This window comes from Arachis hypogaea, chromosome 2 (assembly GCF_003086295.3).
Source record: "Arachis hypogaea cultivar Tifrunner chromosome 2, arahy.Tifrunner.gnm2.J5K5, whole genome shotgun sequence".
In the NCBI taxonomy this organism is placed as follows: domain Eukaryota; kingdom Viridiplantae; phylum Streptophyta; class Magnoliopsida; order Fabales; family Fabaceae; genus Arachis; species Arachis hypogaea.
The window spans coordinates 6,201,502-6,217,323 of NC_092037.1; the positions used below are offsets into that span (position 1 = coordinate 6,201,502).

A 15,822-nucleotide genomic window follows, 5' to 3' on the forward strand; every position below is an offset into this window, starting at 1 on the left:
TCATAATTTAAATTAGAGGAGATAAATATATATATTTTAAAAACCTAATTCAGTAATCAGGTTGGTTTGAATTCCACAATCCTAACTAAAATCATTATTTGAACTAATTAAGGTTGGATTTAATTGTGTTCGATCCAATTGTACTTAACTATCTCGTCGAGTATAAAACTAATATAATCAGATTAATTTGATTATTTGAGTAATCGAATTATCTATACTTGTGAATATCCTAAGTCGTGGTGGCGCTATTTCAACCCTTTCTTTCCTGCTTCCGTTAACTCTTTTTCTCTTTCTTTATTTCCTCTTGCATGCACTTATACTACAATAAAAATTATTTTTAGCGACAAATTTTTAACGATAATAACATAATGGCTATTATATATCTTATTTAATTTATGTTTTTATGTCAATTAATATTTTTTATTATTATTACATGTTATAATAGTAATTATATGCTTTTTGTCACTACTAAAAAAGTTTTTTCTATCAATTATATAATAGCCACTAAAATTTTTAGCAACAAAATATAAAATGATTAGTGTTTAAATATCACTATATATATTAGTAGTTATTTTTATTATTACTAAAAATAAAATAAATAACTATTAAAAATAATTTTTTTAGTAGTATTGATCTTACTGGCGCTATTCTAAATCTTTTAAATTTTCAGATTCAATAACTTTTTATGGTATATTTCTCTCTTTTTGTGGTGTTTTTTGTTTTCCTCAATAGATATTTTAGGTGTAGATCTCTCATATTTTAAAGATTTTTTCATGAAAAAAACTTGCAGATCAAGAAAATACTTGGGTTTATCAAGAAAAAAAAGAAAGAGTTTACAATGTTGCAATAGAATTTATGAGGATATAGAAATTAAAGAGGCACAAAATTGTCTTTATTTTTATAAGTTAAAATTTTCTATAATCGAATTTTATATTTATTCTTAGTACATAGTTCAGCACAATAAATATTTTATTTTCATCTTTCGATGTATACTTAATATTTTGTTTCATCTTATAAGTGTCTTTAAATTTTTTTTATGAATGAATTATTTTTTCGGAAAAAAAAAAACTAATATAAGCATCATTTTTCTCGAATCAATTGTCTATTTGTCTCTCTCTCACTCTCTTTTTCTCCCCGTCGGATTTTTTCTCACATAATCAAAATAGTGATGGACAAACGTTAAGAGAGAAATAAAATTTTAAAATAAATAAATAAATATTGATTGATTATTGACAAAAAAAAAAGTTTCCGATTTTTATTGTTTATCTATTTATATTATGTTAAGTTAAAATAAGAGAAAAGAAACTAAACAAATTAAAAGTAATAAATTACTTTTAGATTCTTCACTTAAATATATATATATATATATATATATATATATATAAAGATAAAAAAATATTATTTTCTAATATTTGGATTAAGTTCTAATTTTACTTTTAATATTATATTATTTTTCCTATTTTAGTCCTTTTGTTAAAATTATTTTTTAAATATTTTTTTATTATACTTTTCTTTAACGGCAAAATTTATAATTATAATAGTCATAGTGGCAATTCTAGTAATTTGAAAATAAAAATAAAAAAAGAATAAAATAAATAAAAAGATAATAATACAGGTAAAAAGATAATTTTGAAAAAAAAATAATTTTAACTGAAAAACAAAAGTAAAAATAATAAAATGTTTAAAATAAAAGTAAAATTTCTTAAATATTATAAACAAACAATAATTTTAAAGAGACAAATAAAATTATTAAAATTAGTCTTATTTAATATTTATTAATTATTATAATAATTAATTAATGTTAAATAAGATAAATTTTTGTTTTTGACTAATTTATTTTATTAGTTACTAAATATTTTCTAAGACAAAGTAGAACTTAGCCAAAACACTAGGCGCTAAAATATACTTTACCAACAAGATAATAAATGCAAGCTTATATAATGTAAGTTAACTACATCTTACAAGTAAATGACTCAAATCAGACTAATTAGCAGCAAACAAATTCATTGATCTGACTTAAGTTGATTTGTCTTCTTTATATTTTGGTAAAAGATATCCATAATGACATTGTTCATCAACATAATGATTCATAGTTCTAAAGCTCTAGCTATGAGAGATTTAGGTAGGATTTGTTATATATATATATATATATATATATATATATATATATATATATATATATATATATATATATATATATATATATGTAAAACTAAATTTATGATGAATTAATAGTGTATGTTAGAAATTTTTAGGTTTAGATAATGTGAAACATGATATATTTCCTCATATTCTGGCATGGACAAAGATTTAGAGTATAGACTTGAACTTGTATACAAAGTAAGTGTGATCAATAATATATATTTCTAAAATTTTATTCTAATATTATATTAAAAATAAAAAAAAATTTAATTTTTTAATTGAAAATAAATAAGTCTTTGACTAGTTAAAAATATGAAAAATGTCTTTCATGTATTTGTCTTCATATATTTTAAATGGAACGATTTAAATATTTCGTATTTTAGAAGATGAGAGAAGTTTTTGTATTTTTAATTTATTAAAAAAGATTTTATTTATTATCAAATTAAAAGTTTATTTATCGTTTTCTCTAAAAATTATGCGATAAGTCTAAATATTTTAAAGTTTATTTAATTTCTTATAATATGATCGGATCGGAGTTGAGTAAAAGTTTAATTAAAAAAACTTAATAAAACATGGTAAATTAACAACCGACAGCTTCAATCAAATCAATTTAGTGGTAGTAGTGAATTTATATATTTCGAAAAGAACAAGATTTCCTTTATAACATGAGCAAATATACCATGTCATCATCAAAACCTTATCCTGAAAAGTGAAAACATTAAAAAAGGAAATAGTATTTGTGGTTGATATAAAGGACAAAAAAGGGCAAATTAAAGCTACTGTTTGATAATAATAATATTAATAATAATAGTAATAAAAAAATATATGAAAAATTGACATTGAAACCAATCTTGAATCACAGTGTGGCAATTGATGCTGATTGCATGAAATCCAGTTCATTACGCGTAACATAATGCTGACTTTTGTTTCCACTATTAACTTTGCATTGCATACACGTTATTATTATTATTATTATTAGAATTAAATTAGAATAGATTGGATATCATATGTAAACTAAACTATATACATGCTCATATCATGGTCTCCACTCTCCATTATTATCATTTCAATTCAAGTCACAAATGATTTATTGACATTTCATAGTTGTTGTAGAAGGGACAGATAGAATCCAATCAATCCATTATATATATTAGAAAAGCGACATTAGTTACTTAAGACTCTTTACCTATGATACTACAACAATTAAATTTTAATTAAGCTTATTACCTTAGCTTACTGAATTAAGAAATTGTTATATTAATTTTTAGAAATTTTAATTATGGTTAGTTTCTATAGTTTTATTAAATTTTTAATTAAGTTTTTATATTTTTTTTAATTAGGTCTTTACACTACTTTTAATTTTATAATTATGTTCTTAAAATTAACATAATATTTTTATCAAAATAAATGCGATAAAAAATTTAATTAAGTTTTTAATTATAAATACTTTCAATTTAGAAAGAAATATTCAGTTAATTTTAATATTTTTTTATATTAAAAAGGACTTAATTACAAAATTAAAATAATATAAAGACTCAATTGAAAAAAATATAAAAATTTAATTAAAAATTTAATAAAATTATAAAAACTAACAAAATAATTAAATCTTTTTAGAATTTAATTTTTATATACTACTGGTGTAAAAAAATTTAGGATTGTTCTACTTTTAGTAAATAGTTTATCAATCCGTTTGAATAAGTGTCACTGTATCAGTGTTTAGATTTTACTTTGTGTATATAATAATTCATTGACCAGAAACAAGTTTTTAAATAAAATTTCAATATGCAATAAATTAATTTTTAATCTATCGAACTAAGAGATACTGTAAAAAATAAAAAATTTTACACATATGTAATCGTATATTATTATCTGAAAAAGTAATTAATTTTTAAACTTATTATTTAAAAAATTATCTAATTAAATACATAAATCTAATTAGTAAACGAGTAAAAAAAATAATAATTAAATACATTAAAATTAAATTTTAAAATATTTATTATTACTCAATTTTCCTCTATGGTAATTTTGAGTAAATGATGTTTCTTTGACTTTTTTGACGTAACCGTTGGCATGAAATTGAAAAGCCACGTATAACAGTTTACAGTTCTAAAACTATAGCTTGGTATGCTTAATGACGATTTTGTAAACTAACGGTGACTTTATTAGTAAGTAATTGAAAACTTCATCAACTGTACAATTAGAGATCAGAATGACATAATAATAATAATAATAATAATAATAATAATAATAATAATAATAATAATAATAATAATAATAATAATAATAATAATAATAATAATTTTATTATTACAAGAATTAACTAGTTTCTCATTTATATCAATACAAAATTAGATATTTATTTATATATAGATAATTTTTTAAGCGATGATAATCAGAATAAAATCTTTCACTCAAATGTTACCAACTTTACTATTTTATAATAAATAATGAAATTACACATGTTAAGATATAATACAACCTTTGTTTCAAATTATATTTTTGTCACCAAATAATTATATAAAATTACATCATTAAAACTATTTAATTTTTATTGTTATTAATTAACAAAAAAAGCTTATACTAAAAATCAATTTTGTTATTAGAGAATTAATTATTTAACAAAAAAAAATCAACTAACAAAATAGTAGCTAAATAAAAGTCAAAAAGCTAAATTGTTAATATATTAAAAAGTAAATTAAAAATAAAAAATTAACTAGTGGTTAGACGAAAAAAAAAATTCAAATCGTTTATCTTATTTAAATCAATACAAAGGATTTTTTTTAAAAAATATAATAATAAAATAGTAGACGAAAGAAAAATTTTAAATTGTTATTATAGAGAAAAAAATAAATTACAAAAATGTTAACTAATAATTGTAAAAAATGTTAATTCTAATTCTTTTTCCAATACTATATATACTATATATGTCACATATTTTTCAATAATTAATATGATTAATAAATGTTATTTGTATAGGAAAGTCAATAATCAAAATTAATTATTATGTATTTATATAAAAATATATATTATTTAATTTATTTTTAATATATATTTTATATTTTAATATATATTTTATATTAGTGACTAATAGTTAATTGTTTTTACTTTTTATCTTACTTCCCCAAATTAATCTCAAGTAAATATATATGTAGTAATGATACATGATTATTTTCTGAATTATTTTTATCTTACTAATCCAAATTATAAAAGTTGATTTCATAAATCTAGTAATTAAATTCACACTTAACAAGTAAGAGTGATAAACTAAAGTAAGTGGTGGCTTTGGATTCTTCTGGCGATTCGTGCTTGCCAGCTTTGCTTTTACTCGGCAGCAACAACAAACATATATAGCATCTCATTCACATGAACACCCCATCTAATATTTAATAATAAAAATCCATTTTTGACAAAAAGGGGTTGATTTCACAGCCAAATTGGATTCTGGGTTGGAAGAATTTCACCAAAAAAGAACAACAATTGGTTGATTCAGATGATGGAGGATCGAAGGCTGGTGCTGGTTCTCATCAGCACCTGCATTCTCTGTTTCTTGGTCATTGGCATTAATGGTGACACAGATCCAAATGATGGTCAGTGATGCTGTTCATTAATAATTCAATCATGTTCATTTTTTTCTTTTTTCCTTCAAACTTTATTTTTTCAATGTGTGTGTTTCTTTTGTAGTTGGATGTGTTAGTTGTATACAGTGTTTTAGTGAAGAGTACTTCTTGCTATAATTGTCTTATGTTCCAATTTTCTGTTTTTGCTTTTTTATTTTTTTTAATTATTTGAAATTTATCTGTATAGTTCAGCTGATTTTCCAGTAGACTAGTTAGATTTGGATTTTGGAACAAAGTTTGTAATTTTTTTTAAAATTAATTTATGAGTTTCTGTTCATCTGAATTAATGTAAATTCTATTACCATGAATAAATGTGGGTGTTTAATTTTCTTCTTTTTTTTTTTAGTTGATGTTTTTACTTTTATTTTTAATTATTGTGTTTAAGCCATGTTCTATCTGTTATGAGTGGTAATAGTAGTTAGTTGACATACAATTCTTGCTCTCTTCAGTAGGAACAAGGTTGCTAACAAGTGATCCAAAATCAAGTACTTTCTGATGTAATAATAGTATGATTGGCATGTTTTTTCTCATGATTTCCTGTGATATGAATGGGAATCTTCATCTTCCAATTTCATTCCTTTACTTTTGACTTCAATGTTTGTTTCTGTGTCCTCAAAACTTTGTTATCCTGAATGTTTGATGCAGCTAATGCTCTAAGGAGCTTGTATCAGAATATGAACTCACCATCTCAACTAAATTGGCCTCAGAATGGCAACGATCCTTGTGGACAGTCTTGGAAAGGCATTAGTTGCAAGGACAATCGCGTCACTGAGATGTGAAGACTTAATCTCCTAAATCCTAATCACTTTGTACATGTTTCGATTATTACTCTTTTCGGCTCCAATGTCTGATATGTGTGTTGTTGTTTGGTTTTTTTCCGATCATTTACTTCTTATCAGCAAGTTACCTGGTCTTCAACTTGGTGGAACTTTGGGTTACCAGCTCGAAAGCTTGACATCTGTGACTTATTTGTAAGTTAAGCCTTGTTCGGTAACTGTTTCAGGACATAAAATACAGAGACACGGAGAAAATCTGTCCTGTACTGTGTCCTGTGACAATATCCAAATGCAGCCTTAATGATCTTGTTCATTGTATATCCAGTTTTGTATGTATTGTTACTGTCGTCGTAAATCGAAAATCTTTGCAGTGACTTGAGTAACAACAATCTTGGTGGCAGCTGGTACCAACTCCCTCCAAATTTGCAGCACCTGTATGTCTTAAACTTCTGTTTATTTTTGTTTCTCGGACTTTTGGTAGTCGAATTCTAACATACTTAATACGTCTTTGTATGCAGAAACCTCGCTAATAATAATTTCAATGGGCCGATCCCATATTCGATCTCTCAAATTGCTTCGCTTAAATACCTGTATGTAACTATATTCTTGAATTCTTATATGCTTTTCATTGTATACCTATAAACCTCCTTGCTAAGCCACTGTAGTAATATGCAAAATTAACATTGATTCTGTAGGAATCTTGGTCACAACCAGTTCCAACAAGGATTGACTGTTGACTTTTCAAAGCTTACTTCCCTCTCTACACTGTAAGATTCCCCCAATTCCATATACCTTTCAGCAACATTGATGTTATGACTTCTTTGTTTTTCTTGTGGATTCATTAAAATTTTGTACTTAAAAATTTAATATTACTTCTGATTCCATGCTAATTCATATTCTTTATTTGTTTCTGCAAAAAGGCTTCATATACATTGGCTATTTTGTGATATTTACATGCATATGATTCTTGTAATCTAAAACTTTTGAGTTACTGATCCATCAACTATAATATCTGTAACCTGTTGTAGGGATCTTTCGTCCAATTCGCTGACAGGGGATCTCCCTCAGACAATGAGCTCACTTTCGAGCTTGTCAACCTTGTAAGCATCGAGTTTTGTATTCTTTCTTTCTTTTTTCTTCATGTTTGCATGGTATTGATTGCATTCTAAGTGGACTTATTTGTCTTTTTTTAGGTATCTGCAAAACAACCAGTTCACGGGCACCATCGATGTTCTTGCTAACCTGCCACTTGACACTTTGTGAGCCTCTTTTATGTCATTTGCTGCCATGGAAAACTTCTTTCCTATATTTATATAATAACCTTTCAAGTTCTAATTATTTTCTGAATATTTCTCTCAGGAATGTGGAAAACAATCATTTTACAGGCTGGATACCGGAACAGCTGAATGGCATAGACCTACAGTGAGTATTACCATTATCTGCAATTTTTCAAACTAAGAATATTTATTTGTTTATTTCATTATATAAATCTTGAATGATAAGCCAAGGTTTAAAATGACAGAAAGGGTGGTAATTCATGGAGCTCGGGGCCTGCGCCCCCTCCACCTCCTGGGACACCTCCAGCAACAACCAGCCGTCACCACAAATCCGGTGGGCACGGCAGCTCATCAGGTGGTAGCTCTAGTGATGGGGGTAAAAAATCTGGTATTGGAGCCGGTGGCGTTGCTGGAATAGTGATCTCCATATTGGTTGTTGGGGCAATAGTAGCATTCTTCCTGGTGAAGAGAAGATCCAAGAAGTCGTCGTCATTAGACACGGAAAAGCTTGACAATCAGCCGTTGGCTCCTCTAGCTTCAAATGAAGTGCACGGTTTGTATCTTGGTTCTCGCATACTATTGAAAATCCTTTCTTACCTTTTTCCTTTATGATTAACTTTATGCTACTTATTTCTCATTTTAAATAGTTTCACATTTCATTCTCTTCTTGAAATGTGTTTGATATAGACCTTACTTTATATGCTTAATTCTACTTGTGGATTGTGATGAGTTAGTTATCAGAAGTAACATATTACAACATTTCATAATGCAGGATTGAATTCTATGCAGAGTTCCTCTGTGATTGACTTGAAAACATTTGACACTCCTGTGGAACCAATAAATGTTAAACCCCCTATTAAACCCCCACCTCTCAAATCATTCGACGAGGAAGAAATTCCAAAGAAGCCAACTGCTGTCAAGAAGACTGTCGCCGCTCCCGCAAATGTGAAAGCATATTCTATAGCTGACCTGCAGATTGCTACTTCAAGCTTCAGTGTGGATCAACTCCTTGGTGAGGGGTCTTTCGGACGTGTATACCGTGCACAATTCGATGATGGAAAGGTACTCCTTATCGCATCCTTACTTTACAAGTCCAATTCTATGTCTTATTCTGCGGGCAAAGATATGGAAAATCCAAAAATAATGCCATGCCCTTGGAAATGTCTTAAAAGTGACTCACCTGAGTCTTTCTCAATATATATAAGCATGCTAAATTGCTAATACACTTGATGATATATGTCAAAAAATGTTAACATATCTTCTGAATCCATGCAGAGGCTTATTAATGGTTTTGACTTTGACATGAATTATTGTAGGTTCTTGCAGTAAAGAAGATAGATTCATCTATCATTCCCCATGATTCATCCAACGATTTTGTGGAAGTAGTCTCAAACATCTCCCATTTGCATCATCAAAATGTGACAGAGCTTGTTGGTTATTGTTCGGAGCATGGACAACACCTCTTGGTCTACGAGTTCCATAAAAATGGATCGCTGCATGACTTCCTTCACCTACCTGATGAGTACAGCAAACCATTGATATGGAACTCTCGTGTCAAGATCGCTCTAGGGACAGCTCGCGCCTTAGAGTGAGTTAGTTGTTTGCAAGTGTAAATAGAATAATGACCTCTTGTTTCTTTCCCCAAAAGTCAATAACCAACCTCTTCTTTCTCTTTTTTTAAGGTACCTACATGAAGTTTGTTCGCCTTCGGTTGTTCATAAGGATATTAAGTCAACCAACATATTGCTTGATTCAGATCTTAACCCTCATCTTTCAGATTGTGGATTGGCAAGCTATATTCCAAATGCAGACCAGGTGATTTTAATTTTTGGAACAAATATGCTGTGAATTTCAGTTTCAAATGGATGCTCTCTTAATGAATGCATTTTTTCCTTTTATCTTGTGTCACACGGCTTACATATGAAATTTATTAGTTCTAAATATCGTCTCATGTTCAGGTATTGAACAATAATGCTGGATCGGGATACGAAGCACCGGAAGTTGGTATGTCCGGTCAGTATACGCTTAAGAGTGATGTCTACAGCTTTGGAGTTGTCATGTTGGAACTTCTTAGTGGAAGGAAACCGTTTGACAGGTAATTGAAGCATCTTTTAGGTGGTTACTCGTGAAAATGTCTTCATGGGAAGATGATAGCTGAGATGTAAACACGTGTTATGTCAATAGTTTAGTAAAAAATATCAAACTATCTAACGGTTTTCAACTATTATTTTCACATGAAGACATCTTCATGTGACTAGTTTTAACATTCGCATGCTCTCCAAAATCAACAGCGCATTTAGTAACATATATAGTTTAATCTATAATATAAAACCCTTCAAAGTAGTTAGGGTAGGTAGATGCACCAATTTCTTTTGATATCATTTGTATTTTGTTGTTTAAAAAACTCCTTCGGCAGCTCAAGGCCAAGATACGAGCAGTCTTTGGTACGGTGGGCGACACCACAACTCCATGATATCGATGCATTGGCTAAAATGGTTGATCCTGCGCTGGAAGGGCTATACCCGGTTAAGTCGCTGTCCCGTTTTGCCGATGTTATCGCACTTTGTGTTCAGGTAATGTCACACATATATGTCTCCTTTTTGTTGTCTTAACAACCAAATAAACTACATATATTCATATGCGTCTATGTGTATGTGTGTCTTTGTGTCCGTGTCTTATTGTTTTGAGAGAGTAAACAAACACAACCTAAGTTACTTGTTTAGCTACTACGCACTTAAAAAAGAGGTGGGTACTCCAATGAAGACTATAATTGTCTTTATATGAAGATGCTTCCTTTTGACAATCGGGTGGTGGATTGTAGGGTTTGATTTAGCATGTGGATTGTAGGGTTTGATTTAGCATGTTAGAAGAGCGTTGCCTTTATCTAAAAGCGTTGATATTTCCTTTAAATCGTTACTTTTTCTTATAAGTCACGCTTTTAAAGTGTAACAAAACAAATATCTTCATGGAAGGATGTTTTTGACATATTGGAGTAGATGCCTTAAAAAGAAAAAACAGCCTAAATGTTAGGGTGATCCAAATGCCAAAACTCATGTCAAAGGGAGGATTTATATGTGCTTTTAATGTATTTATCATTTCAGGAAAAGTAACTAACTAACTACATGATTGTTGTAATATAATGTAATGATTGTTTTGGCAGCCGGAGCCAGAATTCCGACCACCGATGTCGGAAGTGGTTCAAGCATTAGTTCGGTTAGTGCAGAGAGCAAACATGAGCAAAAGGACATTTGGGACTGAGCAAGGAGGAACACCAAGAGCGGGTGATGAGCCTGATACACCAGACATGTAAATTTTATTGCAAATAATAAGATCATTGTGTTTAATAGAATGGCTTAAAAATGGAAAGGAAAAACAAAATAATATTATTCTCTCTTTCTTTGAATGTACCTTCTATTATTGTTTGAGATTGAACAATTTTTTTCGTGTAATATACAGCGTTAGTCCTTTCAATTTGTTGGTAATATAAATAATTATATTATTTTGCACAATTCAAGCTTTGTTTTATCTTTTATTATTTTATTTTTTTATTTTTTTTGTAAATTTATTTATAATATACAACAATTAATAAGTTATGATAAGGTAAGAAGGTTACCTGATAACGCACTCTACAGATACTAATTCAAATTACGCGCGTTTTCAGTTTTTTTCCACTCTCATTCCGAAATATTTTCTTCTACTCTCATTCCAAAACTATTTCATCTTCATATTCAAATTTAAAATCTAAAATCGTTTAACAATTAGAAATTTCTCAAATAAGAGTATTACTTTTTTTTATTCTCATTTTAAAACTGTTTCATCTTTAGATTTCAAAATCCAAAACCGTTTAGCAATAAGAAACTTCTCAAATTAGAGCATAAAAACTCGAACCGACAATATTTTAAGTAATAATGTTCTACATCCATATAAAAAATATATCCAAGTTATCTAAATCTATGAAATAAGGACATTTTGCTGAGTTGCTGTGTCTGCGTGTCGGACACATTTTGGATATGACACTCGTCCGACACGCGTGTTTGCTGTGTCCAAACCGTGTCTCAATAAAAAATAAAAAATTTTTCTCCAAACACACTTGGACACACCTAAATACCATCACGTGTAAGCGTATTCGATCTTATTCTTAATATATATTCTTAAAATAAATTTAGATATAGTATATATTATTATTTATTAAAATAAAAAATATTTTAAATATTTGATATAATTAAAATAAGACATTAAAAATAATTTAAAAAATTAATTTATATTTTAATATCAATAAAATATTAAAATATCGTTACGATTTATCTAAAAAATACTTTATATTTTATATGTATGCGTGTTCCCGTGTCATGTAAGATTTTAAAATTCACGTATCGACATGTCCGTGTCAGTGTGTGCATCATAGATCCAAGCAATATTGGTTAGACATGCTCCCTTTCCCCCTCACTTGTTTGTCATACGCGTGCTACATATAATCTGTTGCAACTTAAAGCTTTGCTCAACATAAATCTAGGACTGCACATAGATCAGATAATATCTGTGAATATTATCCGATCCGCACTAGGATCGGATAGCAGATTTGGCAGTGATACCCGCGGATCCATCCGCATATCCGCACATCATATAAATAGCACTGTTTCAAATAAATCCTAATGTAATGTGACCTAACCCTAAATCCCTAATGTTACGGCGCTCCTCTCTCACTCTCTGTCTCTGAACTCTCCTCTTCTCTCAGACTCTCAAACTCTAGCTCTCTCTCCTTTACCGGCTCTACCTCGCTCCATCACCGGCGTTATCCATATCCATGCCGTCATCACCACCATCAGATAAAAACTAAAATTTTTTATTTTTTCAAAATCTCTTAAGCAACTTTTCGAAAAGTTAAAAATATATTTAAAAAAATTTTACAAAACAACATTAATGTGACTTTTCATAAGTCAAGAATTTTAAAAAATAGCTTTTGAAACTTTTTAAACGAATAAAAAATTCAATACACCAAATAAATATAATTTAATAATTAAATAATTCATAAGAATTATAATTTGAATCGATTGGATTTATATCTCCACGGTAATTATTTTAGAACTATTATTATTATTATTTCAAAATGGTGAATACAATACAATACAAGCATGTATGGACTTAAGGTCAAAGAGATATTCCAATTGCATCTCTCAAATGACTTCATGCATAATTGCAGATACTTGACTACCTCATTGAGCACGCGATCTTAAATCCTCAATCAAAGAGTTGAATTGCGAATAAGACGATCCACCTTCCTCCACAGCTTCTTTAGCCTTCTTCCCAAGCTCCTTCGCTCTTCTCCTCATCTCCTCTGCTTCCTCACCTTCCATTACCCTCTTCACCGCCTTCTCTATCACCTCCTTCTTCACCGGCTCACCCCCCATCATCCCCACCCACGTTTGAACCCCAACACCAACCCCAATCCTCACTATGTCCCTCACAAACATCGCATTATAAAACTGCTCTGCATACATCGGCCACGTCACCATCGGCACCCCGGCACAAACACCTTCCAGCGTCGAATTCCAACCGCAATGCGTAACAAACCCGCCAACTGCTTCGTGCTCAAGAATCATCACTTGCGGCGCCCAACCTCTTATGATCAGCCCCTTCCCTTCCATTCTCTCTTCAAACCCTTCTGGGAGCCACTCTAACTTCTTCTCATCTTGTTCCTCGTTCTTTTTTGATCTTTTGTTCACTACCCAGATGAATGGATGATTCGAAGCTTCTAGACCCATCGCGATCTCTTTAAGCTGAGCGTCTGGGAACGTTGTCATGCTTCCAAAGCACACATAAATAACGGAGTTTGGTTTCTTTGTCTCAAGCCACGTCAAGCATTCCTGCTTGTCGATCCCTGCTTCGCTTCCTCTGCATAGAGAAACTGGACCCAACGACCATGCTCTTCTACCAAGCTCCTTGGTGTAATGATCGGCGTAAACTGGTTCCAGTTCGTAGAAGCTGTTGGCGATCACACCAAAGCTCTTCAACTCCGATTCGTTGGAATCATCAAGCAACTTGCAGAATACCTATGTTGCACAAATACTACTAGTGAGTACTGAATACCAATTACAATATATTAAACAATTGAAGAAGGTGAAGATAGGTAGAAACTATGTGGAGTTATTTTGATATCAAGATGATAGTTAAAACAGTTAGATGATAATTTATTCTAATACGTTGAATTATTTAATGGCTTTGATCAAAATAACTGGAGTCTCCACAGTGAAATTAACAGTAAGAGACCTCGTCATCTCGAGGGATTTGTGGCAACTGCATCTTGGTCAGAGTTATGTCGCCGGGAAGGTTGGGAACCAAGAAAGGTTCTGTGTAGGATGAAACCTTGTCTTGTGGCTTATAAGTTCTGATGCAAGCGGAAACGCACAAGGGGAAGAAGCCCAACCCATGGAACACGATCCTTGGAATCCCGAATTTGGCGGCGGAGTCTGTGGCCCAAGGGAAGAACATATCTGCAACAACACAATTCGGATGCAGTTCTTGCAGCACTTGCTCGAGTGGGTGTTGAAGGAGCACGGTGGCTTTCATGAACTTGATGAGCTTATCCGGTGCGAATGCCGACTCTGAATTCTCGCATCCTTCAGGCAAGCCAGTTTCCTCCGGTGGCGGGAACTTGATGGTTCTGAGGGTAATTTGGGATTTTCCTATCGTTCTTGAGATGAAGGGTGCGTTGTGTGTGGTGGTGACTATGGTGGATGTCACTCCTCTTGCGGCGAAGACTCTGGCTAAGTCAACGCATGGGATTATGTGACCGTTAGCAAAGAACGGGAAGAAAAGAACATGGAGTTCGCGGTTCTCCTTGCCCATTGTTGTTGTTGTAATGTTGGTAATTTTACTATAGAATTTGGCTATGGTTTGTTCTGTATATACATAGTAGAAGATTAAAGATTGAAGTTCCAGGGCGCGTTTTGCACGAGTTCAGGTTAAATATTAAATCAATTATGCTACGTCTACATTGAAATTCATTATTAAAAATTTAAAATTTATTATTAATATAAAATATATATTAAAAATAAATTAAATAATATATATTATATATAAATATATAATAATTATTTTTTTATTGATTTTAATATATAAATAATATTTTTAATATTTAATATTATTGTTTTTATTTTGCTATAATTTTTAACAACACTTGGCATAGCAGCAGGGCAGAAGCGCCTTGATTCAGGAACCTCTTCGGCATGCGTTGCACGAGCATATATTAAAATATAAATTCTTGTTAACATGAAAGTTTAGGGGTAGTAATTTTTGTATTTTGTGATTAGCATTTAACTATCAAAAGAAAAGTGAGTGATCTTCCACCATTGGATGTAATCTCACATCATTAAAAATATTATTGATGACCAATTGATAGTTAGAAAACACAAAAGTTGCTGGCCCCATAATACTCCTCTATTAAAATATGTCGTTTTGGACTTATAGTCTTTAGACGGTTTAATTATTCTATTAGTCTCTATAGTTTTATGAAATTTTTAATTATATTTTTTTTAAAAGAAAAAGTTTAACACAACAAAATATAGCAACTAAACAAAAAACACATACTAATCAAATAAACAAAGATCCCTCCATAGTCATATCTAGCAATGCTGTCAACTACTAAAAGGAAAAACCCTCATGAGTGAACCAAAAATTTAAACTCCGGAACAGCTTCGGACTCCCTAGCAATCTACTGTTCTCCACAATCAAATGACAATGATCAGATAAACCTCTTTACCTGCCTTTCAGCATCATCTCAGAAAACTCTTCAATCCATCCCACGCTAACCAATACCCGATCAAAGTAACTGCACGATTGGTCCCGAAACCACGTAAACTTCCGATCATTCATCTCTAGAACCACCAGCTCCATATCTTGTATCCATGTTTTAAAATCTACTGTTGATACTGTAAACATATTAGCTCCTTTTCTTTTTTCCACTTGCACAACCTCATTAAAGTCACATATGTAGCAAAAAGGGACTTGACA

The 15,822-nt window shown here is 30.3% G+C and overlaps 2 protein-coding genes across 2 annotated transcripts; one reads left to right on the top strand and one right to left on the bottom strand.

Moving 5' to 3' along the window:
• Positions 1–5,375: 5,375 nt before the first annotated feature.
• On the top strand, positions 5,376–11,321 carry LOC112734831 (protein STRUBBELIG-RECEPTOR FAMILY 6). The gene is made up of 16 exons (XM_025784313.3): positions 5,376–5,729; positions 6,405–6,534; positions 6,659–6,730; positions 6,907–6,969; positions 7,054–7,125; positions 7,231–7,302; positions 7,564–7,635; positions 7,729–7,794; positions 7,895–7,957; positions 8,058–8,365; positions 8,585–8,874; positions 9,129–9,400; positions 9,495–9,627; positions 9,771–9,907; positions 10,229–10,385; positions 10,973–11,321. Exons 1-16 carry the CDS (start codon positions 5,633–5,635, stop codon positions 11,120–11,122), a joined length of 2,154 nt encoding a protein of 717 aa, XP_025640098.1. The 5' UTR covers positions 5,376–5,632; the 3' UTR covers positions 11,123–11,321.
• Positions 11,322–12,886: 1,565 nt separating this feature from the next.
• LOC112734834 (probable UDP-glucosyl transferase 73B6) lies at positions 12,887–14,749 on the bottom strand. Its single transcript, XM_025784326.3, has 2 exons — positions 14,080–14,749; positions 12,887–13,862 (listed from the first exon to the last, which is right to left on the bottom strand). The coding sequence occupies exons 1-2, from the start codon at positions 14,656–14,658 to the stop codon at positions 13,026–13,028; spliced, it is 1,416 nt and encodes a 471-aa protein (XP_025640111.1). The 5' UTR covers positions 14,659–14,749; the 3' UTR covers positions 12,887–13,025.
• Positions 14,750–15,822: the final 1,073 nt, after the last annotated feature.

Bases quoted from the DNA above. Each gene is read 5' to 3' on its own strand.
- LOC112734831 (XM_025784313.3), top strand. From the start codon at position 5,633: ATGATGGAGGATCGAAGGCTGGTGCTGGTTCTCATCAGCACCTGCATT. The intron at 7,303-7,563 runs GTAAGATTCCCC...AACCTGTTGTAG, and splicing joins CTTACTTCCCTCTCTACACT to GGATCTTTCGTCCAATTCGC. The intron at 7,636-7,728 runs GTAAGCATCGAG...GTCTTTTTTTAG, and splicing joins CTTTCGAGCTTGTCAACCTT to GTATCTGCAAAACAACCAGT.
- LOC112734834 (XM_025784326.3), bottom strand. From the start codon at position 14,658: ATGGGCAAGGAGAACCGCGAACTCCATGTTCTTTTCTTCCCGTTCTTT. The intron at 13,863-14,079 runs GTCTCTTACTGT...TGTGCAACATAG, and splicing joins AAATCCCTCGAGATGACGAG to GTATTCTGCAAGTTGCTTGA.